Raw genomic sequence first — 27942 nt, forward strand, 5'->3', positions numbered from 1 at the left:
CGAACGTCGACGATTTCGAACAGAATTCGTTGCTTGGTACCGTTGCCACAGTCGGCCAACGACAATCTGACTGACACCAAGTCTTAGAGCAACATTTCTTTGCGTATTGCCATCCTGAAGCCAAGCAATAGCCCTTCCTCGATCTTCGATAGTCAGTTGAAGTCGTACCATTATCGAATTTGGAGTGTGCACCATACACGAACGCAAGCTCCAATTATACGGAAATTCAGCATTGGGAACATGGAATACACGTGCAAAGCGTGCAAATGAAGCGCTTTGTGAAAAAGCAAGTTATGGGCACTTAGCAGACCTTTCGCTTTCGTCCTAATTTACGTGCAAATGTAAGCATGTTTTCGCCATTAGAACTAGACGACAGTGTCAATGACAGTGGATTTTAATTCATTTATGGGTTGCTTAGACCCACTTTCGTCAAAATGGAACAATACCATGCGTGACATTATGGTCTAGCTAATATAATTGACATTCAGAAAATAATGTCGGAAATATCGTCTGACCCTTAAATTCTTTTGAGTGGTATACTTTGTTACTTCATTGTGTGCGTTTTAGTGCTAAAGCTATCCTTAGCGACGTCACGACATTCGTTTTGCTCGTTAACAAGTCTACCGTTGCATGCGGCAGTATCATTGTCCTTTAAACTTGCGTGTACCTATTATTTGTTTGCCTTTGCCATAGTTTGACACCCAATAGCCGATGTATTGTTCTTGCGTGGTGTCGTTAAACATTCATTTATTCATTCTGTACAGCCTGTACAGCTTAATGCTATAAAAGATCACGTGTAAGTACTTGTACAACTTAAAGTGATAAAAGATCAGTATTCCTCAGCGCAATCCCATAATGCTGGAGGTGTCGGCAGAAGAAGCGCAGTACTTCAGGATAAACTGTAAACCCAGAAAACTGTTCCAAAACTTGCCAAACTCATCGAGAACATTCGGAGAAAGAAGACATCATGGCTGGATTTTCAAATGCCTCCACGTTTATTAAAATAGACGAAAAGGTACCCATAACCATAGGTATAATTATTGTATCAATGCATAACATATATATTTTGTTATATTATTGAAATAAGCCATAATTAGTAATTGCAAACTGTCTGATCACTATTACTTGTTGGGGGGTTTTATTGTTTGTAGAACGTATACCATTTAATACCATCATTTTTTTTTTTTTTTTTTTTTTTTTAAACCTATAAATGAAGAAATAAAGAACGAAAGAAAAGAACAAACAAGTAAATAAATAATTAAATTGATATCTGCATACATATACATGTGACAAGAAATAATGGATGTTTGGATTATTTATTCAATGATTTCAGAAAATTATGAAAGTATGTACACTGTACAGATTATATATATATATATATATATTTTGTTGTTTGTTGTTGCGGTATATGTGTGTGTGTGTGGGGGGGGGGGGGGGGGGATGAGTTTCAAAACAAATTTATTATTCTTAAATTTGGATTATTGACAAAAAGGTACCTTCATATCCATAGGTATAATTATTGTATCAATGCATAATTATATAATACATTATTAAATTGTCATAATTAATCATTTAAAACTGTCTCATCGATACTAGTTTTTGTTTTGTATTATTTGTAGAATTTATACAATTTAATATCATCCGGAAATGAAATTAAAATACATGAAATACTTTTTAATCCATAAATGGACAAATAATGAAAGAAACAAACAAACAAAGAAAAGAACGACTAAATAAATAAATAAACTAATATTTGCATATATTTGTACAAGCTGCTCATTGCTTTTAATTTTTATCACGTTTTATTAACAAGATTTTGCAGTCATGCTTTTGTAAATCATATATTTATAATTGATAGTTTTTAATTTTATTTCTTTTTAAATACAGAACTTTAAAATATATATTTCTGATAATATTTTAATAGTTCTATAGTCTTTCATAACTCCATAGAAGTGGACTTTTATTGCTGTGCTATTGTATAATTATCGTTGAGCACTGTTTTTAATCTGGACACGCGATGAGACATAAATAAAGAATATCTGTGAATTTTCTTCAATTTCCTCATCTTGCGTGATGACGTCAGTAACACTGGGCGCATTGGGGAATAGCTGTAGAAACTGATTAATCAAGTCCGTTATCTGAGTAAACTCGGGTCCGCACCATATATTGGCTTGTTTCGGTGCACTCCATACCGTGGAATTTCAACCTGCCATCCGATTTCCGCCATTACTATACCAAAGCCGACGGTCTTTGATATACCAGTCGTGGTGCTCTGGCTGACGATCATACCTAATGATATATATATATGTCTATATAGTGTTATATTCATGCATACATCCATCTTTCCACTCATCTCGCCTGAGCAATACAAAACGTCTGACACTCGTTTCGCAATATCAGCAGGACACGTAAGTTCGTATAATAATTTCTATATATTTCCACTGTTGCTAAGCATGAGGAATATTTTTATTATTATTATTATTATTATTTTGTATACGGTGATTTCCCGGGCACATAACCACACGCTTATACAGTTTTATTAGTGTTTGAATTATAGCCATATCAGTCGTTAGTCAGTTTAAGTCATCAGACATGTTTCATAATGACAACTTTTAAATAGAATATATGTTTCTATTTACAATTTCCTCTTTGGGTTGTTAACAATAGTTAATTGTTGATTAGCGTAAATGGAAGGATGGGGTTACGTATTGTTGGGAAACTGTCATCTTTCAAATCATCTAAGGCTGTTCATGTATGATTTAAAAGTGAAACGTAGTACATGATTTGTTGTTGTTGTATTATAGGTTTATAAATTCCCCTTGTTCATCGAATATGTCACTTATGAAAATAATTCCTTTGCTGGCATAATTTAATATAACTGATATTAAAATATGTATTATAATTGTTATTATTAATGTTCTAGTGACAGCTACTTTACCTTAGACTGTTACTGTTCTTATATACCATCTATTCAATGTATTTTGAATTTCTAGTAGCTATGGGTTACATTTAAGTTGATTAATGTTTTCCAAGTTGACTGGGAAGCTGATTCCGAATAAACTGAATTCTAACTTCCATCGTGCATGGTGATAAATACCTTTAGAAAACCTTTACTGCCTATTCATAATCTAATACTTTAAAGGGACATTCCCGAGTTTGCTGCATTGTAAGATGTTTCCAACTAATAAAATATTTCTACGATTAAACTTGCATATTAAATATATATTTAGGTTTAGAATATCAGTGTTTCTGGTCGTCTTAATATTTGCAAGAAGCGCAAACTGGATTTTGTCTTCAAATAATTTGGTATGTAGGAAAAACATTTTTTTGGAAATAAAATGAAATTTAACATAGTACAAATATTAGAACGACCAGAAACACGTTTAATATACAGCCACTAATATTTTATGCAGAAAAATATATTTGATATGTAATTACAATCGTTATAAAGTCTTTGTTAGTAGACAATATCTTAAAAAGTGCAGCAAACTCAGGAATGTTCCTTTAAGTGTACGGTACAGGGAATAAGTATACCCCGCATTGGGTTTGTTTTTTGTTTTGCCATTGAAAAGGCCTTTAAAACTATTTTTGTTCCGATTTCAGAAGGATGTTGTTCCATAATTATTCATCACATGCTTGTAATATTTAATATTAATATTTAAATATGACCTTGACAGAGAACAAAGTTACATGTGTGTAATGAATACATAAGACATTGTTTTTGTGTCGTGAAAATGTCTGCTTGTAAGATAAAATATAATTTAATGATTTTCAGGTGCCTCGAAGCATTCATTATTACCATTAAAAACTACCAGTCTGCTTTATAACACAACATTTCGGGTTTCTAACTACATTATTTGCTGGAATAATTGGACTTGAAATACAGAACAAAGGCAAAATTACCATTTCTCAAAAAAACTACTTGGAATACAGGACCCATATTTCAGATTTATTCATGTTGATGAATGAGGAATAATTGGTATACATTTCAAGTGAATCTAAAACTAAGTACATACGACATTTGTTGATTTGAAATGCATTACGAAGTCTGCATTTTATTTCACTGGCTGTATCAAATACATGTTATTAACAAAAACAAAAGGCGTGATTTTAAAAAAACTTCGAAAGCAGCAGAAACCACGCCAAGATAGCGCTAAAGAGTGGTCAATATTCGCAAATTGTCTTGGGGAGGACCCCCCCCCCCCCCCATTACACACACACGTAGAATTCGCACCTTCTGCACTCTTCTCGACGAGGTATGTCCTCCAAACAGTTTCCATCTGTTTTTATGAATACCATGGGCCTTCTCAAAATGTTTCAACAACAGCTAGAAGGAGGCGACGAAATGACGTCATATGTCACATGCACAGTCTGAGCTAGGACTGGGAAAGTAACCTAATTTTTTTTAAAATAGAAAGGTGTATAGATCATCTGATCTAATATTAAACAGTTATCCAGTGGTTAATAATAGAAGGAAAACATTGATGGTCTTCTTTGCATAAACGGCGAATTCAATCTGACGATAATACATCAGACATGACAAGAAAGTGGCCATGGTTGTTTCTGAAACACACGTACATGAATATTTACTAAATCAAATGACAAGGATGTTAAGTAAAGAGGACAACGATGCAAGCGAAGTGGAGATAACTTTAGATGACACATTATCTGCAATTAAATCCTTTAACTACGATAAATCGCCGGGATGTGGTAGATTGACTGCCGAATTCAATTACAAATGTTGTTTTTTAATTGGTCGTGATCTGGTAGAAGCAATTAGTAATGCTTTTGCAAAAGGACAGTTGCCTAACCAGGCGCCGTGGATTATCTTTTTAATTATGAAAAGAAAGGGGAAAACAACTTCTAAAAAATTGGCGACACATTTCTGTATTAAATTTTGATCATAAAACTATTGTCAAAGTTCTGGCAAACAAAATTTGAGATAATCTAACCGAAAATTGTGCATCCACATCAAACATTTTCAGTTAAAGGCATGTCAATACATGACGAAAGAGCATTGATAAGGCACTTGATTGAATACGAAAATAGCAACAATGTATTGGGTTTATTACCGGCCTCGGTTGTCTCATGGCTAAGACTGGAAGGTACAGGTTCGCAGCCCGGTACCGGCTCCCACCCAGAGCGAGTTTTAACAACTCAGTGGGTAGGTGTAAGACCACTACACCCTCTTCTCTCTCACTAACCATTAACAACTAACCCACTGTCATAGACAGACAGCTCAGATAGCTGGTTTGTGCCCAGGACATCGTGCTTGAACCTTAATTGGATATAAGGACGAAAAGAAGTTGAAATGAAATGAGTTTTTTTCCTTAGATCAGACAAAAATATGATACGGTACAGTGGAAATGTTATGTTTTAAGTTTTAGAAAAGTTTAATTTTGGTCAAATTTTATTAAAGTGATCCAAACTTGATAAACATTCTAGCTCTTAAGGTGAATGTTTTGTCTTTAATTTGTTCAATCTCTCTCTCGGGGCGTAAGACTGGTTTGAACGATCGGCACTATTTTATATATTTTAGTAATGGAATAACTTTACCAGGTGGCTTCGTTAGGAAAGTGGCTAGGATAACTCTGACGACAGGCAACGCGATTTGGCAGACTTTAAATCGGTTAAAAGATTATTCTATATTCTACCAATCTACGAACATGCAACCCGAGCTAATGTCAATCGTAATCGTGTGGTTTCCTAGGAAACTGAAACAAATCCAAATACTTGGCTTCTATTTGGGCAATATTGGGGGGGTTTTCTCTTTTTTTCTTCTTTTTTTTCTTTTTTGTTTTTTGTTTTTTTCTATTACCCTCAGATCATAGGCAATGTCAAGGTTGGGGAGCCTTGAATCACTGTCTTACAGTATCACATAAAAGTTATATACAAATAGTATGACATACAAAATTATAAAAATATATAATATATGTGATGTTTAAGATTTTCTGTTTACAAATATCTGAGGGTCCAAAGGGAATAAAATAAAAAACAACAAAGAGAGAAGAGAAGGAAAGGGTAAGGGAAGATAAGGAAAAGAATTCAAGCAGAGATTCGTTAGATACCCAGGTCAACTTTAAAAACTGATTGTTATTGGGTATTTAATATAATAATAATGACATTTGGTATCTAACAGAGAAATGAATGAATGAATGAATGAATGAATGAATGAATGTTTAACTACACCCCAGCACGAAAAATACATCGGCTATTGGGTGTCTAACTATGGTAATGCAAATAAATAAAGTGATGATCAACATCAATATAAAAATTCAAGACAATCTAAAACAGTGTAAAGAACTGTGCAAAGACACAAATATCACAGAATTTTACGGATACTGAATTTTACTCAAAACTTCAATTTTGTGCTGTATTGGCCATTCTCAAAGAGAATGTTACACCCCTGCACCACGGTGAGGTTACAGCACACGCAGGGTCTAACAGAGAAAAGACAGATAAAGTATGAAAGTAAAAGTATGATGTTTAAAAAGAGATATAGCAAAGATATGTTTTTTAATTTCTAAACAAGCTATGTCATTTTATAGATAGAAACATAGGCATACAAATATACAAGATATAATTTTATGTATCATCATTAAAAAGGTGAAGCCACTTTCCCCAAAGTTCATTAAATTTGTCATACTCGCAGTTTTTGAAGTAAATATATCTATCAATATGAAATTTATGTTGCAGTGTATTTTTAATAATATTAATATTAAGATTATTGCCGAGTATTTTCGTACAATAGATATATTTTACATTAATTATTAACCAGTTAACTACATATACTTGGTTTATTTCACCATTTATCATGCCAAACATAACTAAATGTTTATTTAGCAAAATTTTCATTTTCAGTTGTTCAAATATCCATTCTTGTAAGGCTTCCCATATAATTTTAAGTTTATGACAATCATAAAACAAGTGTTGTAATGTTTCAGGAGCATTTGTGCAAAAGTTACATTTTATCGAATCTATATAGTGGATCATATGGTTGTATCTTCATATATTTGAAAGGTAACGAATAAACCTGTTCCCACATATGATAATCAAACATTAAACCTTTGGATGCATATTTTATTTGTGACTTTGGTATAATGTGTTTTTTGTTCAAAATAGTGTATATCTCTTTACCTTTAGTGTTTCTGTTTAGCATAATTTTCATTTTAAATGTCATGTTGTTAATGTTGTTTAATGTGCGTAAGAAAGCTTTTACAGCATTTACTAATGATAAATAATTTTTAAAAAATTGTTTTTAGATTATATCTGTATTTAAAAGACTGAAAATCTAAAATCTTTCCACTTTCATCTAATAAGTCATTTATAAAAACAACCCCTTTCTTTAAATAACTGGTATACAAAAATGGTTTATTATGTTTCAATATTTTGGAATTATACCAGATATTTAATCCTTGTACATCTTCATTATTTTCAATATTTAGTTTTTGCTGTATTAAAACACCACTAATTAGTACATCTTTCCAAAATGTATTTAGAATTCTTTCACATTTTAGTGTAATGAAATAATCTCCATGGATGATAAGATGTTTTGTAGTTAGACCTGCTGTAGAATTAAATAAATTAACCCACTTTGTATCATTTAGAAAAAGTTTTCTCATCCAGGTTAATTTCAAAGAAGTTATAACATGATATATATTTGGCATTTTTATACCACCGTATTTATAATCTTGGGTTAATATTTCTCGTTTAATATGTTCTGGCTTATTTTGCCAAATAAATTTGAAAAACATTTTCTTTAAATCTTCTATAGTTCGTTTTGGTGGATTTGGTAATGATATTGGGAGGTAAGTGATTTTGGGTATTAACGAATGAATGAATGAATGAATGAATGTTTAACGACACCCCAGCACGAAAAATACATCGGCTATTGGGTGTCAAACTATGATAATGCAAACAAATAAAGTGATGATCAACATCAATACAAAAATTCATGATTTAAATAAAAACACAGTGTAAAGAACTGTGCAAAAACACAAATAGCACAGATAGATACTGACTTACTAAACATTTCAATTTTGTGCTGTATTGGCCATTCTCAAAGAGAATGTTACACCCCAGCACCACGGTGAGGTTACAGCACGCGCAGGGGATTTGTTTAATGTTTTAAGAATTGTTACCCTACCTAATACTGTAAGCTTCCTGAATGACCAAATTTTAATCAGATTCTTAATTTGCTTGATTTTAGAATCAAAATTATATTCTATTATATCATTTAAATTTAAAGTAACATTTATACCAAGCAAACTAAATTGGTTTAAATCCCATTCTAACTTCCAGCGAGTATGGTGATAGACATCTTTAGACTATTTTTACTTTCTATCCAAATGGCTTTAGACTTAATATAGCTAATTTTTAGGCCTGACATTACAGCGTAATAATCAAGTACTCTCATTGTATTGTTCAGAGACTCAGAAGATCCATCAAGAATGAAAGTGGTGTCATCAGCATATTGTGATATTAAATATTCAGTGCCATCAATGGTGATACCTTTAATACCTTTGTTATTTCTCACTAAAATACTTAAAATTTCAGCACATATTATAAAAATATAGGGTGACCTTGTGTGCGTCCCCTTTGTAGCTCAAATGCTTCTGAAAGAAAGCCATTTTGTAGCACTCTGGACATTAAACTTTTGTAAAATGTTTCTATCCAACATTTTATAGATGATTTAAAATTAAATATATTTAATGCTTTATTAATAAAAGTCCAAGATAATGAGTCAAACGCTTTTTCAAAATCTACAAGTACTAAAAGACCAGGTATTTCATGTATTTCGATGTACTTCATTACATCATATACAATACGAATATTTTCACCAATATATCTGCCTTTAATAAAACCAGTTTGATCTTTGTCTATTAGTATATCTAGCACTGTCTTAATTCTGTTAGCAATACAACCAGTAGCCATTTTATATATACAGTTTAACAGTGATATTGGTCTCCAATTTTTAAGAAACTGTTTCGGTTTATTTGTTTTAGGTATACATGTTATAATACGAAGTTTTGGGGTATTGGACATTTCCTTAATAAAATAGCTATAATTTATTGATCGGACTATGTAGTGTCCTAAGTCTGTCCAGAAAAATTTCAAAAATTCTGTAGTGAACCCATCTGAAGCAGGGCTTTTGTCATTTTTCATACTTTTTAAAATAATTTAGAACTTCTGTATAATTTATTTCCCCTTCTAGAGATTGTGCTTCTTCATTAGTTAACTTACTGAAATTATAATTACTTAGTTTCTCTATAATATCATTGTCATTTTGATCATATGGTGCAGAATATAAATTTTCATAAAACTGTTTGTTTAGTGTCAATTAAAATTTGTGTTTGGTCTGTAATTACCTTTCCATTATTTAGTTCTAATCTTGAAATGAATTTATTATGATAGTTTCTAGACTCCATATTGCAAAAATATTTTGTTGGCTTTTCACCATCTTCTATCCATTTGGCCCTCGCTCGAATAAAATGACCTTTATGCTTTAGTTCCCTATGTTCCTCTAATTCATTCTTTTTTTCTTCTAACAGTTTTTGGTTCATGGAATCATTTTCTTCCAGTTCTTTTATATCTTGACATAGCTTTTTTCTAATTAATTATTTTTCTTTTTTTTTAAATGCCGAGTATGAAATCGTTTTGGAACCTCTAATTTCCATTAATAGTGTTTCGAGAAAAAAAGTTGATCATTAATTGTAAACTGAATTTCATCTTTCGGGAGGGTCATAATATTTTCTGGATTGTAGACTAAAACAGCATATTGGGTTGTTATCTTATTTATAGTTTGTTTTATAATTTTTATGTATTCTCTATCAGACAGTAATGAATTATTGAATTTCCTCAATCCTTTACCACTTTCAATAGTACCCAATTTCATATAGAGAACCACTCCAGAGTGGTCTGACCTATAATTGTTCTCTATAATAACATTTTGAACATATGGCATTAAATTATTAGAGAGTAAAAACATATCTAATCTAGCTAGTTTTAATGGATTTGATTTTCTCCATGTATATCGTTTTAATACTGGATATAATTCCCTGAAAGGGTCTTTCATATCATAAGTTTCAATATATTCCAAGATAGTTTTTTTGAGCTTTAGGATGGTTAATATGTAAATAGTTTTTGGTGTCGAGATCTTGATTTAATACTAGATTAAAATCACCACATATTAATATTGGTCGTTTTCAAACTCTTCGATACATTTGAGAATGTTTAAGAAAAATTGTGGATTATTATTTGGACCGTATATATTTATAAGAGTTATTCGCTTTCCTTTTATGGTAATATCTAAAGCAATAAAATTACCTGAGTTATCAAATTTGCTTTTGTGCAAGTTGTATTCAAAAGTATTGTTTAGCACAACTACAACCCCTCTGGAGTTACTAGTAAATGAGTTAAATATACATTTATATCTCTAAATCCTAGCTATTTATTCCAAAATCAGAATTGGCCTGGGGGTACAAGGCGGTACCTCACGTATCATCTCATATTCTACATCTCCTATGGTCGGTATATTTCTCTCTGATCGTCAGTCTGGCTGACGCCATCGTCGCCAAAATCACGGTTGTAAACCCCGCACTCGCAGAGGTATTACGTAACTACTCGCCACATGGCCTCCGCAGCTGGACTAAGTACATATTGGAATGTCCGATCGAGGACGGTCGCGCAGAAGTCTTACGTAACAAGTTGCCCATCTGGGCTACGGGCAATAAACTGCACACGGCCCTCTAACACAATTAAAATCGCCACAGGCGAAACAAATTTAAGAGCATGTTCCGTGACATATGCACATATACTGAATAAACATCATGGTTATATAATTAGCCATTAAAGGGACTGTCATAGTGTGTTGCCGTTGCATGAAATATAAAATTGATTGACAGATTTTGTACATTAACTACACTTTTCCATTAAATATAACCGCTTGTACACCAAGTACCTTCTAATCATCTCAAAGTCTATTGTAACTCATACTTAATTTCGTATCTAATAGGATTCGATTTTACATAAATACAAAACAAGTTTGAGCCACCATAAACACTGTGTCAAAGACAGACCGGTGAGATAAAATAATAAAGCACAATCCCATAAGTGGCTATTTACTCAAAAATGTTTTGCAACAGCAGCACTCTTCGGACAATCCCCTAATCAATTATCAACACATTTTATTATAGGCTACATAAGCATCAGAAATATTCTTATAAGAAAACACCCAAGCGGCCCACCAGCCGGAACTGATCTAAGACCGATCATGCAACAGCCGGACGATATACTAGATGAATAAGTGACCAATAAATTAATTAACCTACCAATTAATAATTTAATTGACTAATTAATAACTGTATTGCCACTAATAGTAGCAAGATACTAGCAATAAATAAGTAGATAAATAAATAAATAAATAAATAATAGTAATAGTCATAATAATAATAATAACAGTAACAATCATATTAAGTGTGTTTTACAGTCTGTATATATGTAAAAAAACAAAACAAAAACGACCCATAAAAATATGTAAATTATCAGTGTTTGCAGTTTTTCAAGTTAGGCATTTGTTGGCCTGTGTGTCAAACAGTCATCTATATTCACTATTTGTTTTATTCTGTCTTCAGACTTTAATTTGGCTAACACCACTCCATCTTTTGTCCAAGCACTTTCCACATTTTCATGAGCTTTTACTTTCATCAACTTTACATAATTTTCCTTAGTTAGGTCTTCGCTCAACCCAATCCCTGTACCGTTGATTTTTCTTCTGGGTTTTTTAATGTTTGCATTAATGGGTCTGCATCTTGATACATTGTAGGGTCCTAATCTGTGAGTAATACTGATATCTTTGGCAGTAACTTTCATACCGATCTTCTCCAAAACACTGATAGTTTTTTTGTATTGTTCCCGTCACGTTTTATTTTTTATTTTCATCTTTTATACCGAACAATCGGATGCTATCCTTTCTGGTGTATTGCTCCAAATTGTTGGTTCTGGTCAGTGCTATGCCTGCTGTTATGCTTGCGCCTTTTACTTGTTCTTTTAATTCTGTATTTTCTGTTTTCAACTTTACGTTATCTTTCTTCAACTCATCGTTCTCTAGCTGCATTTGAAAAACTTGGGCCTCAAGAGTGCTTAATTTTTCTTCAAGAGTTGAAAGTATGTCTTGTTTAATTTGAATTAAGTTTTCTTTTAAATCATCTTTTGTAATAGTTTGATCTAATTCTTAATATTTGGGTGTATTACAACATTAACATTACATGGTAAAGTAGTTGCTGTAAATGCACTTGTCACTAGTGGCTTGTGGTATGTATCAAACGTTTTGGAATTTTCGAGAAAATACGCCAATGAAATTGACATAATAAATTGATTACTGGTTTTATTTGGAGCTATAGAAAACATCTTTATATCACGAGACATTCCTACTCGAGACAGCGAAGAATGCGGTTGTGTTCAGCGAACGTCGAGGTTTCTGCCCCCCCCCCCCCCCCCCCACCCCCACCCCACCCCCTCACCCCACCCTTGGGGCTGTGTTGCGCGAGCTTGGTCCTTTGGCCAAGTATCGTGTTGAACACAATGGGAGTTCAGCTATTGTCACCTTGTATTACGGTGACAATAGACTGAAGCGCCCGAGCAGTAGGAGATGGCGGCTCGGGGGGGGGGGGGGGCAAACTCTGCGGCTCAACCGCTTGAGGCGGTCCCTCCTGCTTCAAAGAAGAAGTCGAGACCGGCAGGGGCGGTTCAGGGGGGGGGGCAAAACAGGCAGCTCAACTGCCGGTGGCGATCGTCCATCGGGTTATCAGGCCGATACTTCCAGAAGATTACCCAGTCTTACTTCGGGGAGAGTGCTACATTGACCTGCCTCGCTTCTTCCCGAGGTTCCGAGCCGATCACCCCAACATCTCGCCATGAGTTCCGCCAAACCTCTCTTAGGACAGGAACCTCCTTTTTATTTTTTTGTAAACAGTCCGACACACTTTACTTTGGCAGCCCGTCTAAATTGCTCAAATCACACTAATAACTTTTTAGCCGAGCACTTTTTAAATTTTATCCAGACATGAGTCGAATGTAGCAGCTCCTTTTGGCTTTAGGTCCCTCGACATAACTACTAAATTCGTATTCCAAATTCCGCCCACCTTAAACTCACCCCCACCCCCCACCCCCCACCCCCCGGCCCGGACCATATAGATCGGACTTTAAATTTTTAGACCTCCGTTCAAAATTTTATGTCGAAATTACTTCTTTTTTAAAAATATTATTAAATAGTCCGACCCTCTCTTCTTTCTCTTATTTATTTTTGGACTGTCGTTCTAAAATGCTCCAAATTATATAAATATTCGGCCGAGCAGTCAATTCTTTTTATTTTTGGCTTGTAACTTTTTATTTAATTTTTTAGTTTTTTTTAATTCTATTAACTTTTTTTTACTAATTGCTATTTTCAAAATTCTTCCCATTTTCAACTCTTTAGCAGATTATGTTTTATGCCAGTATAAACGTTTTGACATTGATAGTCGTGTTTTAAAATATATTTACAGTGAAAATTTATTAGTTTGGGCAGACACGGCGACGCGGAGCGCGTTCAACAAATTGTGTATAAACCTCTCCACGACAATCCCGATTTTAGGCTTTGCAACGCACCACGATAAAATGAGTAGCGAACGGCTAAATTTAGTCAGGGACTATTGCTCTCGCTCGGGGCGTAGGTGGGGTGGGAGTGGGGGTGGGGAGTCAGTACCGGGCTACGAACCCAGTACCTACCAGCCTTATGTCCGATGGCTAATTCACGACACCACCAAGTTCGGTAACTAGCGTGACCTTCCATAAGCAATTGAGTGACTTACTGGACAACTTTCCGCGATCTCTATTATGGACGCTAAAAAAACCCAGTCACCCTTGTCTGATGAAGTGGGCGCCATCTATCTTACCGACGTCAACGTCACATTAACAGAAGAAATTAATAAAAATAGACATAACACTGTAGATTCAACAAACATAAAAATCCGTAAATGGATACCTGACAAAAGACAGCAGTTTGTCAATAAGTTTGACCAAAAGTCACTTGATAGTATCTCCAGCATTTTGTGTAACGACACGAACGATCCACACAAACGTGTCAACAAAGCGATTGAGGTCATGAAAAATCTATTTATAGACTCTGCAGCGTCAACATTCGGCCGCGTGCCAAACGGTGCTCGTACACGGACTAAATTTAAAACCAAGCGACCTCTATTTGGCATGTGTCTTGTCTCTAGAAAAGAATACCACGCGGCAAAGAAAACATATTCAGTATATAAAAGAAAACAAAAAGAGATTAAAGCCGCACACCCTAGTTCCATCCAGCGAAAATAAATTATAATTTGGTTAATCTACAAACCTGTAACACACTTAGATCACGTTTTTATCAAATGGAGTGAAAAAACAGGTTTTATATCGATAAATACCATGGGAATCCCCATGTCCCAATTGCTTGAAATAATTTTGAAAGTTTGTATTCTGATGTCACCGGTAGATGTCGCTCGAAGCACAACAATGCCTACGTCACGACAAATTTCACTGACTTGGGGTGCGTTCGTTTCACCTCTCCTGGACATGTTCCAACTGTCCTGGTTGTATCCCCTCTCCAGATAACGTAAGACTTAGCAAAATTATTGGTTTTAAGGGTTTGTAACGTTTTGTATTGAGACACTTACTTGTCTCAACTTTATTGTTACTGAAAATGTTCACGAACTGTGAAGAAAAATCTCACAAATGAACAACAACAAATCGGATGTTGATTGCGCGAACCGTGCACGAGAAAACAAACCGAACCAAAATGATAACGGTCACGTGATATACCAACGTCTGTGACATTGAAATGGAAATATTCTCTCTAAAAATAGATTGGACCTCGCTTGCTTAACGGTTTTTTCTCGACAGCACGTCTTGTGAAAAAATGCAAAAAATGCATTTCGTGGTTTTACAAACATCAGGATTACCAAAAAGCACTTCAGGTGAATGGAAATGTGTATTCTAAATAAATAAATGTAAGTAAAGTGCAATTTTATTTCTGAAAAATGGGGTTTAATAGCGAAAAACAACGCCGTAATGGTTAACAAATAGCCGTAATTAGGGTGTGTCCCTTTAATTAACGCAAGCAGATCATATTTAAAGAAAACAAAAAGAGATTAATTAACGCAAGCAGATCATATTTAAAGAAAACAAACAGAGATTAATTAACGCAAGCAGATCATATTTAAAGAAAATGCAGCTCATAAATACAAAGCAGAAAAACAAATGCGCGATAAATTATTAAAACCAATAACTGTGAATAATAATTTTCCATCACATAACGAACTTTTTTGAAAAAGTAAATGAAGGAGATTCTATGGATAATGATATAAATCAAGATACAGATTTTGAAACTTTCGAATTAGATAATGACGCTCTAGATAAACCGATTAAAGAAAGAGAAGTTAAAAATGCAATAAAACAACTTAAAAATGGAAAAGCTTCCGGAATTGATAATATTACAAATGAGTACATTAAATCTACTGCGGACAAACTGTTGCCAATATACACAAAACTATTCAATGTTATGCTAGGTAACATATTGTAAAATATGTCCTCATATGCTGTCGTTTGACGGCCTGAGTGAATCGAAATAAAGTTTGAAAGTTTGAAAGGTACGACCAAAGACAAAGAACCTGCAGGGTATATACAGTCTTGTTAAATAAAACTCACAAAGACGCATCGTTTAAGACCAAATGACAGACTATCTTCACAAAACAAATACTTTGGACAAAACGTCTGGAAGACTGTGAATTCGGACTTGATTATTACGATATTATTTATGAAAAGTTAAAGTTTGTTTTGTTTAACGACACCACTAGAACACATTGATGTATTAATCATCAACTATTGGATGTCAAACATTTGGTAATTCTTAGTCTTAAAGAGAAAACCCGCTACATTGTTTTTATTAGCAGCAAGTGGTCGTTTACACGATAGTACACACCACAACGTTTAATATACCTGTCGTGATGCTGGTAAGAAATGTTCTAGCAGTTCGAAAACGCATGTACGACTGGGCAATTAAGCCCACATTGAAGTGACGTTACCCGTATCGGCAAAGATGTGGACTCGGTCATATATGACTTTTTACACTGCAGAAAAAATGTGTTTTAAAAAGGTCAACTTATTTTCAAAACAGAACAAAACCTCTAGCAGTAAATTCAATTAAACGCGCTTTTATATATATATATATATATATATATATATAGAGAGAGAGAGAGAGAGAGAGAGAGAGAGAGAGAGAGAGAGAGAGAGAGAGAGAGAGAGAGAGAGAGAGAGAGAGAGAGAGAGAGAGAGAGAGAGAGAGAGAGAGAGAGAGATGTATGTGTATGTGTATGTGTATGTGTATGTATATATGTATATGTATATGTATATAACGAGCTACTCTCAGCCTACTAAATTCGAAACCTAGCTCTCTACCTTTCTCCTTTCGAACGACCATCAAAATTGCGCCAAATTTCCTTCACTAAAATGCGCACTATTTCTCTTTGGCTTAATCCTACGGGACATTCCAAATTACATAGCACCATATCACCCTCCGCCTGTTACCAACCTTGATTGGACTGCTGGTGCTCCCTTGCACCTTCCAGTGTAGGCGGTCCCCCCTTCACCCCCGATCCTTCCCTGTCCTGGACAGAAGAGCCTGCGCAGAGGCAATTAAATGCATGCTAGAGCCATACTTCCTTAATTGATACACAGTGGAGATGTCGGGACTAAATGGGTACTAGTATTCCTGAAGGTGTGAGGATCGGTTATTTGCTGCACCTTATCGCTGTTGTTAAAATATCCCTTTTATATAAGAGTAAAACTTTACTGTGGCCGCTTAATACAGGTATTTTAGCGATTTGGGATCCGATTTAGGTGGCCGTTGGCCGCGTTAGACAGGTGGCCGCTTATTACAGGTGCATTTACATTATAAATCGTTTTGGAGGAAAAGATGTGACCGCTGAGTTCACGTGGCCGCTAGAACAGGTTTGACTGTGTGTGTGTATGTATATATATATATATATATATATATATATATATATATATGTGTGTGTGTGTATATATATATGTATATGTATATATATATATATGTATATGTATATATATATATATGTATATATATATATATATATATATATATATATATATATATGTATATATATATATATGTGTGTGTGTGTGTGTGTGTGTGTGTATGTGTGTATACATGTATATATATATATATAGGTATATATATATACAGACATATATATACATACATATATATATATATATATATATATATATATATATATATATATATATATATATATATATATATATATACAGTGGACTCTGTCTAAACCGGATTCTGTGTAATCCAGATCTCTGTGTAAACCGGTCCATTTCTAAAGTCCCGCCCAGCTACCGTTAAACTCTTAGGTATAAATATCTGCCTAATCCGGATTCTGTGTATTCCGGACTCCGGACCAAAAATCAAGATCTAAGTGTGAGCAACGTAACGGTGAAATTTCTCCCTGCTAACACCACTTCAGTGCTGCAGCCATTAGACCAGGGTATTATCAAAGCTTTCAAAGCACGATACCGAAAGTATCTGATGCGATCACTCATTTCGCGGATGGAAGACTGTGCAAGCGTGACCGAGCTCTGCAAGGCAATCACGGTTCTGGGTGCAGTAAACTGGATTAACGCAGCATGGAAGGAAACCCAACAAACAACAATCGCCAAGTGTTTTATGATGTGCGGATTTCCTGTCACCTCCGAGCAGGAATCTGATGATGAAAATGATGACAACATTCCTCTCGCTACATTGCTAGCCACCATCTCAAGTGAAGTTCCAGTGGCTGAGTTTGTTAATTTCGATCACGATATTCCCACAGAGGACCCGGATGCGAGTGACTGGGAAACTCAACTAGTGGCGGCGCACAAATCTACCGACAAAGGTGAGGAAAAACCAGCAGACGACAGCCCAGACGATGACAACAACACAGGGTTGGACACAATGCCTGAACTAAATTATGCCGAAGTGCTAAAAATGATAAAACAAGTTAAACACTTTGCGGCAACTAAAGAAAATAGACTTTTACAACCAGTTTTAAACTTGGAAGTCATGACAGAAGAGTTTGCCCTTGAAAGAAACATCAGGAACAAACAGACAGCAGTGACAGACTATTTCTCAGGTGAAACTCGATAAACTACGTGTACATTCATTCAACTAATAACAGTGACACTTGCTATTTAAATAAATAAAATGTTTATTCATTCGATACAGTCCATTCAATCAATGTGACACTTGTTAAAACTACCATGTCCTTGTGCTATTTGATGTGTATTAAATCAATAAGTTATTTATTCATTTTACGTTTTATGTTTTATGTGTTAAGAGGTTTTGCAATTTAAAAATATTTTTATTGTCTTTGAAATGATCGATTGAAAGTCTGGCTTGCGGTGTAAATGTCACTGCTGATCGCGAGTCGCCGATCTTTCAAGAACCATAACTCTGGATGAACTCTGGCTAAACCGGTCCTCTGTATAAACCGGACTATTTCAACGATACGAAGCGAGTCCGGTTTAGACAGAGTCCACTGTATATATATATATATATATATATATATATATATATATATATATATATATATATATATATATATATATATATATATATATAATGCTTTTTTGGAATTAAATACATAAAAGGCAACTATGCGTGTAACTTCGGGATCTTTCTCTAGAGTATTGAATGAATGAATGAATGAATGTTTAACGACACTCCAGCACGAAAAATACATCGGCTATTGGGTGTCAAACTATGGTAATGCAAACAAATAAAGTGATTATCAACATCAATATAAAAATTCAAGATTTAAATAAAAACACAGAACTGTGCAAAAATACAAATATCACAGACAGATATTGACTTTTATTCAAAATGTTAATTGTATCCCGAAGAAAACAAGGGTAGTTGTGCTGTATTGGCCATTCTTAAAGAGAATGTTACACCCCTGCACCACGATGAGGTTACAGCACGCGCAGGGGCTAGAGGATTGACGTCATAAGTCATAAGGGTGATTTGGACAACGCGTAAATTATTAGAGGGTGATAAGCCATGCAATCAAATGACACCTTTTAAACATTTAGTATAACATACCAGGGTAGAAATCGAATATTTCGCTGCACAGCCAAAAACAACAAGAAGAAAAAAAAAAGTCTTGAAATTCTGCGATCTACATGTAAATGAGTTGTAGAACTCGAAGCAAATAATAAAAAAAAAGTCTTAAAGAGACGTAATAAATTAGAACATGTTTTATACGTAACATAATACAATACAAAGAAATATACACATGTACAGTGCATGTAAAATGTGCGTGTCTGTACCTGTGAGTGCAAATGATGCAGTGCAAGTACCGCCTTACTTTGCAGGCTAATAATAAATATACTTAAACCGTTAGGATTCGCCTCTGAATTGAGTCATTTAGTGGTGTAAGCGTGGGGCCGGACGGTAAAGTGGTAAAGTGCTCGCCTGATGCACGGTCCGTTTGTGGGCCCATTGGGCTATTTCTCGTCCTAGCCAGTGCACCACGACTGGTATATCAAAGGCCGTGGTATGTGCTATCATATCTGTGGGATGGTGCATATAAAATAGTCAGGTCCCATTTCCCAGAAATATGACAGAAAGGTGATAGAAGGTCTACACTTCTATATGTAAGCGTGCTTTGTATGGTAATGACAAGTCATACACTTTACAAATTAATTGTCAAAAGCATTCATATTATTTTGTTCTCAGAAACCACCATTGTTTAAGAGTCGTTTAATTTCCTTTGAAATACCATAACATATGAAATAATAGTATTGTATCTCAGATCAGGATAAGCAATCAAACTCAATATGCTGCAGCTGGTACTAAGAGGTGTGTTTCCAATATTATATTTATAGGAATGGTTTCCTAAAAGAGACTTGTAGCGATCAAATATATGTCAGTATATTACTCAAAACATTTTGTTCCTGTCGTATTTTGGACTTTGAGCCAAGCCCGTCCGTCAACAATCAAGAATGTCTTCCAGAGTGATTTCTCAGGTACATTTGGATCTTGATACCATTTCAACTATATATTTTCATTACAAAAAGAGCAAAGAGGTCTGTATGTTCACTAGACGTTGATAATACCCGTTGGCTGCACAGCAATACAAGTGTACGAATGAAATTCGCGAAAATATATTCTACGTGAAAATAAAGCCCGACTAAAAAAATATAGTCTCGTTAAACTATAACTCATTAGTTTCTAATTATCGAGGCTAATAGTAACAATGCAATGTCCCCCCCCCCCCCGTCATGGAAAAAAACAACACAAAACACAAAATCTGCTTAAAACTTTAAATCAAGAACACGATGCAAAGTACATACATGATAATAAAACAATACTAACATTAAAAAGCTTTATGCCGTTGTCAAGTTGACAAGTGCTAGCGATCAGTTCATCAGATAGTGACTACACGTGTTGAACGACGGAAGTTACACATGTTAAAATGTGGAATTGAAAAAATCCGGACTAGGCTTATCACAAAATTTAATATTATTGATAGATGTTCAGATTCAAAATGTTATATCGCTTGTTCTGCAGACAAACATTCTTTAGGATTTGGTAAACCCGATAATTTTGGTTTCTGAACTGTATTCAGCCACTTTAACAACGACATTTTAGAACTTTACCAATGCAGATACATTTTCGAAATGAATGTAAGCGCTACATTCATAATGCACGTCGCGACTTTACACTAAAGGTTTTGCCTGTTAGCCAATCACAAATCGTTTTTAATTATTATTTTGACGGCAATTTATTACTAGTATTGTTACCAATCAAACTCAGTTACTGAGCACTAGTAGCTTGTGCCTTCAAATTTCGTTTCGTTTTGTTTTCGGTTTCGGTTTTTACAACAATTATGAGGATTAAGGAAAAACTACGGTCAGCACCTTCTCTAAGTTTATAAGCTTGTAAACAATAAAAGTCTTGATTGGTTCAAGTAGGAAAACTGTTGTTTTATGGTTTTACTCATTACAGCAGATCTCTACTGTGTACAGTAGGCCTACTCGTGTGTGCATATTATGGGGTTTGTTCTACAGATTAGCCTCACGACCGGCGAACCGGCAAAACTAAGTTCCGTTTTCAAATCAAAATTATTGATATCAGTACTACTAATTCTATTTTTTTTCTTTTTCTTTTCTGTTTTTTTTTTTTTTTTTAGGGGTTGGGGGATTCGCGAAAATAAATGTTCGCGAATTGACTCATTTTCATTAAATCGCGAAAATTTGATCCCGCGAAAATAAAGTATTATACAGTATTACAATGAATCCTTGTTATCATATTATGGGCGAGATTGCAGTTCTAATGATAGGTTATATTATAAGTTATATAGTGATTCAGATACCCAATAAGATACCCAATAATTATATATTTTACAGACACTCGACACAGGTACCATACGACGTTTGGTCATCTTCTGCTTGTGGACACTGACGTCATTTCTTTGTCACCAAACCGCTAAAGCCTTTCTTCGCAACGGCAGTACTTACTTACAGGACCAAGGTATTTTTCTTGCCTTTATTCTGACTCTCACACAAGGCCTGGCGTGTTTCTCACTTGTCGATATCCATCAACAAAAGGACAAACTGTTCTACGTGATGACCCTGTCGCACTTGGCTGCCACCTTTGCCACAAACTGCAGCATGGCCTTCATGACCGCTTCCTCCACGTTCGCCATCAAACTGATGGAGCCCATTACAAGTGCTGTGGTTCAGCGTCTCGTGCTGGCAACATCTCTTTCCAGATCCACTCTCATCAGCCTGCCACTGATCGTCTCGGGAGCTGTCGTCTTCGCTGGAAACCCTTTAGCGACGTCTTCACTATCCATGGGTGTACTAATGGCGTTAGCCTCTAACATTATCTTGGCAGTCAGGAATGTTGCCATGAAATTAAGACAAAATAATTCCAAGAACATAACACTTCGGTCTACTGTGCACATCTGGTGTGTTGTAAGTGGCGGCGTAGCAATCATCACAGCAGTATATATACTGGAGGCTAGAGAAATTCTGCCACACAGAGCGACACTGATTATTGGAATGATGTTCATGTCCAGCTTCTTCCACGTGGTCTACTCGTATGTGTCTACCAACATCGTCCTGCGATACATGTCGGTGGTGAGTCACGCCGTCAGCAACATCTTCAAAAGAGTCATCGTCGTCCTTCTTCTGTACATGGTTGGACAAAGACATGCGACTCGTTGGAACTTTGCAGGTTTAGTTGTCTGCACACTGGGACTTCGGTTATATATCAGAGGAAAGAACAAAAGAAATGAGAAATCACTTACAGGTAAGAGAGAGAGAGAGAGAGAGAGAGAGAGAGAGAGAGAGAGAGAGAGAGAGAGAGAGAGAGAGAGAGAGAGAGAGAGAGAGAGAGAGAGAGAGAGAGAGAGAGAGAGAGAGAGAGAGAGAGGCAGAGGCAGACAGGCAGAGGAAGAGTATTTTACCTGTATACTGTGAGTGTGCTGTATTTTACTGTCTATTGTATTTTGCAGCTAAATAAGGTATGATACAAGAGTACAAAATTGACTTTCAACAATAACGTTTAGACATACAAATACACGTATGGTGCATACATACATGAACTCTATCTATAGCTGCACACGGGATGGGATTTAGCTCAGTCGGTTGAGTGCTCACCTCAGGTGCTTGAGTCGCAAGATCGAACCACGTCGGTGGAACCATTCAGCTGACTGGTTTCAACCAGTGCAGTGCACCACAACTGGTCAAAGGCCGTGGTATGTGCTTTCCTGTCTGTGGGAAAGTGCATATAAAAGATTCATTGTTACTAATGAAAAGAAAATGTAGCGGGTTTCTTCTCTAAAACTCTATGCCAGAGTTACCAAATGTTTGACATCCAATAGCCGATGATTAATTAATCAATTTGTTCTAGTGGTGTCGTTAAACAAAATAAACTTTAACTATGGCTGCATACGTATTAGAACTAAAAATACATTGGTTTCGTTTTAATACTAAATCTTTTGGTAGTCAGAAACGTTTAGGAATCCATTTATCCTACTATTTCATGTATGATAATAAAATGATTTTATGCGCAAATTGAGATATTTTTATACATTTTATTTTACAGATTCATCCAAACAAATGACCTTATCCTACAAAAAGACGTTGCTTGTCATTTTAGCAATGTTTATCATTGGAGTAGTTGGGAATGCTGTTTACACTGGTGTGATCTGCACAGAATCACTATCAGCCAAAATGTTTATTTACAATCCTGACGAATTTGAATCAAAAGCATTTAAAGACGGATCATTTGAAAACAACTCGCTTAAATTAATGAATGAAAGCCAAATAAAGCACTTCTTTCAATGGCGACTTTTGGATCATAAGCTCAAAACAAATCTTCTAGCTCCGCTTTTGCCAACCAACATTGAAATAATACGCGAGGCACAAAGAGTACATTTTAATCTATTCAGAGAAGTGATTGGCAAATTTAAGTACGCTATGCTCCTTGATGTTGCAGCTTTTGAAAATAAAGGTGACCCAGCCATTACTGCTGGTGAAGTCCTCTTACTGCGACGTTTGGGTATCCAAGTAATTTTTTACTGCAGCTGCCTTCAATGCGAGAATACTAAGTTGCAAGACTACGCCGAGAAAATGAGTAAACGGTACTCCAATAAAGAGCTTGTCATATTGTTTCATGGTGGAGGAAATCTTGTAGGGTATTCGTTGAATGATAACCTCAGGGGACGCCTATTTCCCAGGTTTAAGGGGTTCAAGATGGTAATATTCTCACAAAGTGTATTTGTTCGTAAACATCTTTATGAGGGAAGTCACTTTGATTACTGCCAGAAGCTGTACTGCTGTAACCCAAACCTCACGATCGTGCTGAGAGACAAGCAGTCATTCGGGATCGCCTTGAAATACTGGAATAACGGTACTAACTTTATACTGGCACCTGACATGGCCTTTCAGATTGGTGCGGTCAATCGGTTCATGTATCCTTCTTACGACATAATGTGGCTCAAACGGAAAGACGAAGAGGCACCCAAGTACTTGTGCAAAACACTGATGTTTCCGAATAACGTGACTGTTAGAGTTTCTGACTGGTTGGGTTGGAAAACTACCGAGGGTTCGACGACAATGGAAACCGCTTTCCTACAGGCGAACAATGGACTCGTGTTTCTACAACGAGGGCGAGTGGTCATCACTGACCGTCTCCATGGTCACATTTTAAGCACGCTGTTGAACATACCCCACGTGTTGATTGATAACCAGTACAAGAAACTGTCTTCCTACCATAACACATGGACAAGGAGTCTTCACAATGTGTTAATAACGAACGATTCATCGAAAGCATTTCCACTTGCCTTGACATTATTAGAAAGATTCAAAAACGAGCTTCCATCAATTGCTCCTATAATGGAGGTGAGGGAATTCTCCAATTCAAGAAGTAAAAAGCCAGCTAAATGGTTTTTGGGAGTTTCTTTGTGGGTGTCTTGTTGTTTCAATTGTTTATTTATTTATTTATTATATTGACAATGGTATCGTTTACAGAACATATATTACAAAATATAAAGAAAAAATCAATATACACATAACACGTAATTAATTACAAACAGTAATTACAAAAGTATGTACAGTTGATTTTTGAGGAAATTATAACATGTATTTAAATATATGGGCTATTTCACAGCAGGTCTCCTATTTACACGATTTGTATATTTATAGACATATTAAAAACTGGTTGTTAATTTAATTGTACAATTTGATTTAACTGGACACTAAATTTAATTCCAAAGAAGGTAAAATTCTTTTGTGACCATTTTAAGTGTTTATCTTTACATAGATTATGAGTATTATTTGAATTTGATCTGATCCAAATAGCAATAGTTTTTTCAATATTTGGTTTCAATCCTGAGAATTTAGAAAATTGATCTATTAAATTTAATGTGTTCCTTAGTGAAGCTTCTGTCCCATCGAGTGTTATAGCTGTATCGTCTGCATACTGCATTATTTTATATTCTCTTTTTTCTATCACTATTCCTTTAATTGACTCCTCCTTTCTAAACAAGTTTCCCATGATCTCAGCGCACAATATAAAAAGATATGGTGCTATTGGGTCCCCTTGTCTACATCCCCTCCCTACTGGAATTTGTTTAGTAAAAACACCATTTTGAATTACAATTAACATATAGTCCTTATTTAATATATTGACCCATTTTATAATGTCCTCGCCATAGTTTAAAAAATTTAAGGTTTTGTTAATAAATTCCCAAGATACTGAATCAAAAGCTTTCTCTGCCGGAATATTATTTTCACTAGTGTAATGCATCAGACCATATAATAATCTGGTATTTTCGGCTATACACCTGCCTGCTAGGAAACCCTTTTGATTTTCATGAATTAATTTATCTATAGATTGTTTTATTCTATTGGCTATACAGCCAGAAATGATTTTATAAGTGGTATTGAGTAAAGATATTGGTCTCCATTTTTTTAGAACATCACGGGGTTTGTTTACTTTTGGCAACAGAGTAATAATGCCTTATTTTTTAGTTATTGACAGATCGCCAATTTCAAATTCGACTGTGAACCCACCTGGCCCCGGCGTTTTATTATTTTTCATATTTTTTTAATACATACAATGCCTCACTTGCTGTTATTTGACCTACATATTCGCTAACATTTTCAATTTTGGGAATATTTGTATTTCTAAAAACCTCATCTAAATCAATATCTATTAGATATTCTTCCTGTGACATATATAGTTTTCGAGTAGTACGATCCGGCTTCTTCCAATATTTGATTTTGTTCAATAATAATGTTACTAGCCTCACAAACAAGTTGGGTTATAATTTTATTTACATAGTTTCTTTTTTTCTAGATTTAAAAAATATTTCGATGGCTTTTCTACGTCTTCTATCCACCTAGCTCGGCTTCTTAAAATTAAACTCTTCATATATTCTTTTCTATCTAATTCCTCCTGTTTTTTCTTTTCTTCCGACCATTCAACAAATATCTTTGATTCAGGATTTTTATCCACTAACTCAGTTAAAAAATTAATTCGTTGTTCCAGTTGTTTTCTTTTTATTTCCTTTTCCTTTTAAAGAGCTGCACTAAAACTGATTGACATGCCCCTTCGTTTTGTAAGGAGGATTTCCAAAAATAGATGGTCACTTATCATAAAGGATATAGGATGTGGGTCTGCAGACAACAGGTAATTTCTGTCATAGGGAAGTAAAGCATACTCCTCTATTACTGTATAATAACCGATTTCACACGTTCGACATACTGAGTATTATATAATAGGGAGTTGTTAAAAGTCGGAAAGTTTTATAAAGGTCTCTATGGCATTATGGTCTGTTTTATACCCGGGAACAAAACTAGTTTTTAAGATACAAGATAATAATTCTTCTGTTACGAGGAAAAAATCCAGCCTTGCTTTTTTTAATGGTGATTTCCTTGACCATGTGTATCGTCTATTTTCTGGGTTATTTATTCTCCATGAATCATATAAATTAAATTAATTCATAATTTTTAGTATCTCATTACGGGCCTGAGGGTTGTTTCTGTGTTTATAGTTATAAGTATCCAACTGTTGGTCAAGTACAAGATTGAAATCCCCACAGACAATATTAAATTCATTATCAAATTCTTCAATAGATTCAGAAACAGTTTTATAGAAATCAGGAGTGTCTTTGTTTGGGCCATATATACTAGTATTTACAATAGTTATTCTGTAGAAGCTCGTTTCTATTTCAATAACTAGTAACTTGCCCTTATCGTCACATTTTGTTCTAACCAATTTATATTCAAAGTTAGACTTAAAAAGAATTGCTACTCCCCTGGAGCTGCTATTTAAACGAATTATAAAGGCATGCATAACCCACTGTGCTCTGATATATGCGTTTTGACTATTTTCGAAATGTGTATCTTGTAAACAAGAAATGGAACAGTCCAATTTTCTAAGATAATTATGTCATGTTATGTCATAGGGTTATACGTGCACATTCAGAACAAGCTGTTGTAATGCACGCCTGTCGTGGGCACAAGAGCCGGCCTTGGCCGGCTCCTCCGTCCATGACAGGAAAGGTGGGGGAGGGGAGAGGAGGGACCGCCTGCATTGGCAGGTGCAAGGGAGCACCAGCAGCCCGATCAAATCGGTAGCAGGCGGGTGGGGGTGGTGGTGGTGCTATGGAATTTGAATGGAGCAGTTAAATGCCAAAGAGAAAAGGGTGCGCAATTTTGATTGAGGGAATTTAGCGCAATTTTGAACGGTCGGTCGAAAGGTAAATGGCCGAGCTAATATAGGTTTTGATATTAGTGAATCGAGGGTAGCTCGTTAATTTTAGACCTTTACGATGCTGTGATGTCTCCCTAGGTTGCCCATAGGGCCCTTATAAAGGGCCTGACCGCTTCTGGTCGAGGCATCACCAAGTACCAAGTTATTACCAGCAGCAAGTATTGGGGGTTTCGGTGGGGGAGGCCGATATTCTTTTGTTCAGCTTCCCCCGGGTGCATTGCAATTGTGTACTCGGAACGGTATTCTTTTGTCTGGTTCCTTATTAGAGTACGTGCTGGGCCATTAAATGGGGGCGGGTGCATTGTTATCTAAGATAATTAAAAACATCTCTGCGTGTATCCAGGTCACCAAGTTCCTGACAGTTCATTGAAAGAATTTTAAGAGCCATGGCTAACTTTATCTAGAGACATGGATACAGAGTCTTTACCTGAAGATAGGCTATACTTGTAAAAGTGGGGTAGTGTTTCAGTGAACAGTGTGTGTATGACAATTTTGATTTTGAAGTCACATGAGATCTCAGACGTGTTGGCATGAAATACTACTATGTGTACATAAATAAAATA

At 35.3% G+C, this 27942-nt stretch overlaps 1 protein-coding gene across 1 annotated transcript; it reads left to right on the forward strand.

Moving 5' to 3' along the window:
• The first annotated feature begins 805 nt into the window (after window positions 1–805).
• LOC121371626 lies at window positions 806–27178 on the forward strand. Its single transcript, XM_041497653.1, has 3 exons — window positions 806–1015; window positions 21499–22405; window positions 23204–27178. The coding sequence occupies exons 1-3, from the start codon at window positions 968–970 to the stop codon at window positions 24610–24612; spliced, it is 2364 nt and encodes a 787-aa protein (XP_041353587.1). The 5' UTR covers window positions 806–967; the 3' UTR covers window positions 24613–27178.
• The last annotated feature ends 764 nt before the right edge of the window (window positions 27179–27942 follow it).

Source organism: Gigantopelta aegis, chromosome 4 (assembly GCF_016097555.1).
Source record: "Gigantopelta aegis isolate Gae_Host chromosome 4, Gae_host_genome, whole genome shotgun sequence".
NCBI classification, from domain to species: domain Eukaryota; kingdom Metazoa; phylum Mollusca; class Gastropoda; order Neomphalida; family Peltospiridae; genus Gigantopelta; species Gigantopelta aegis.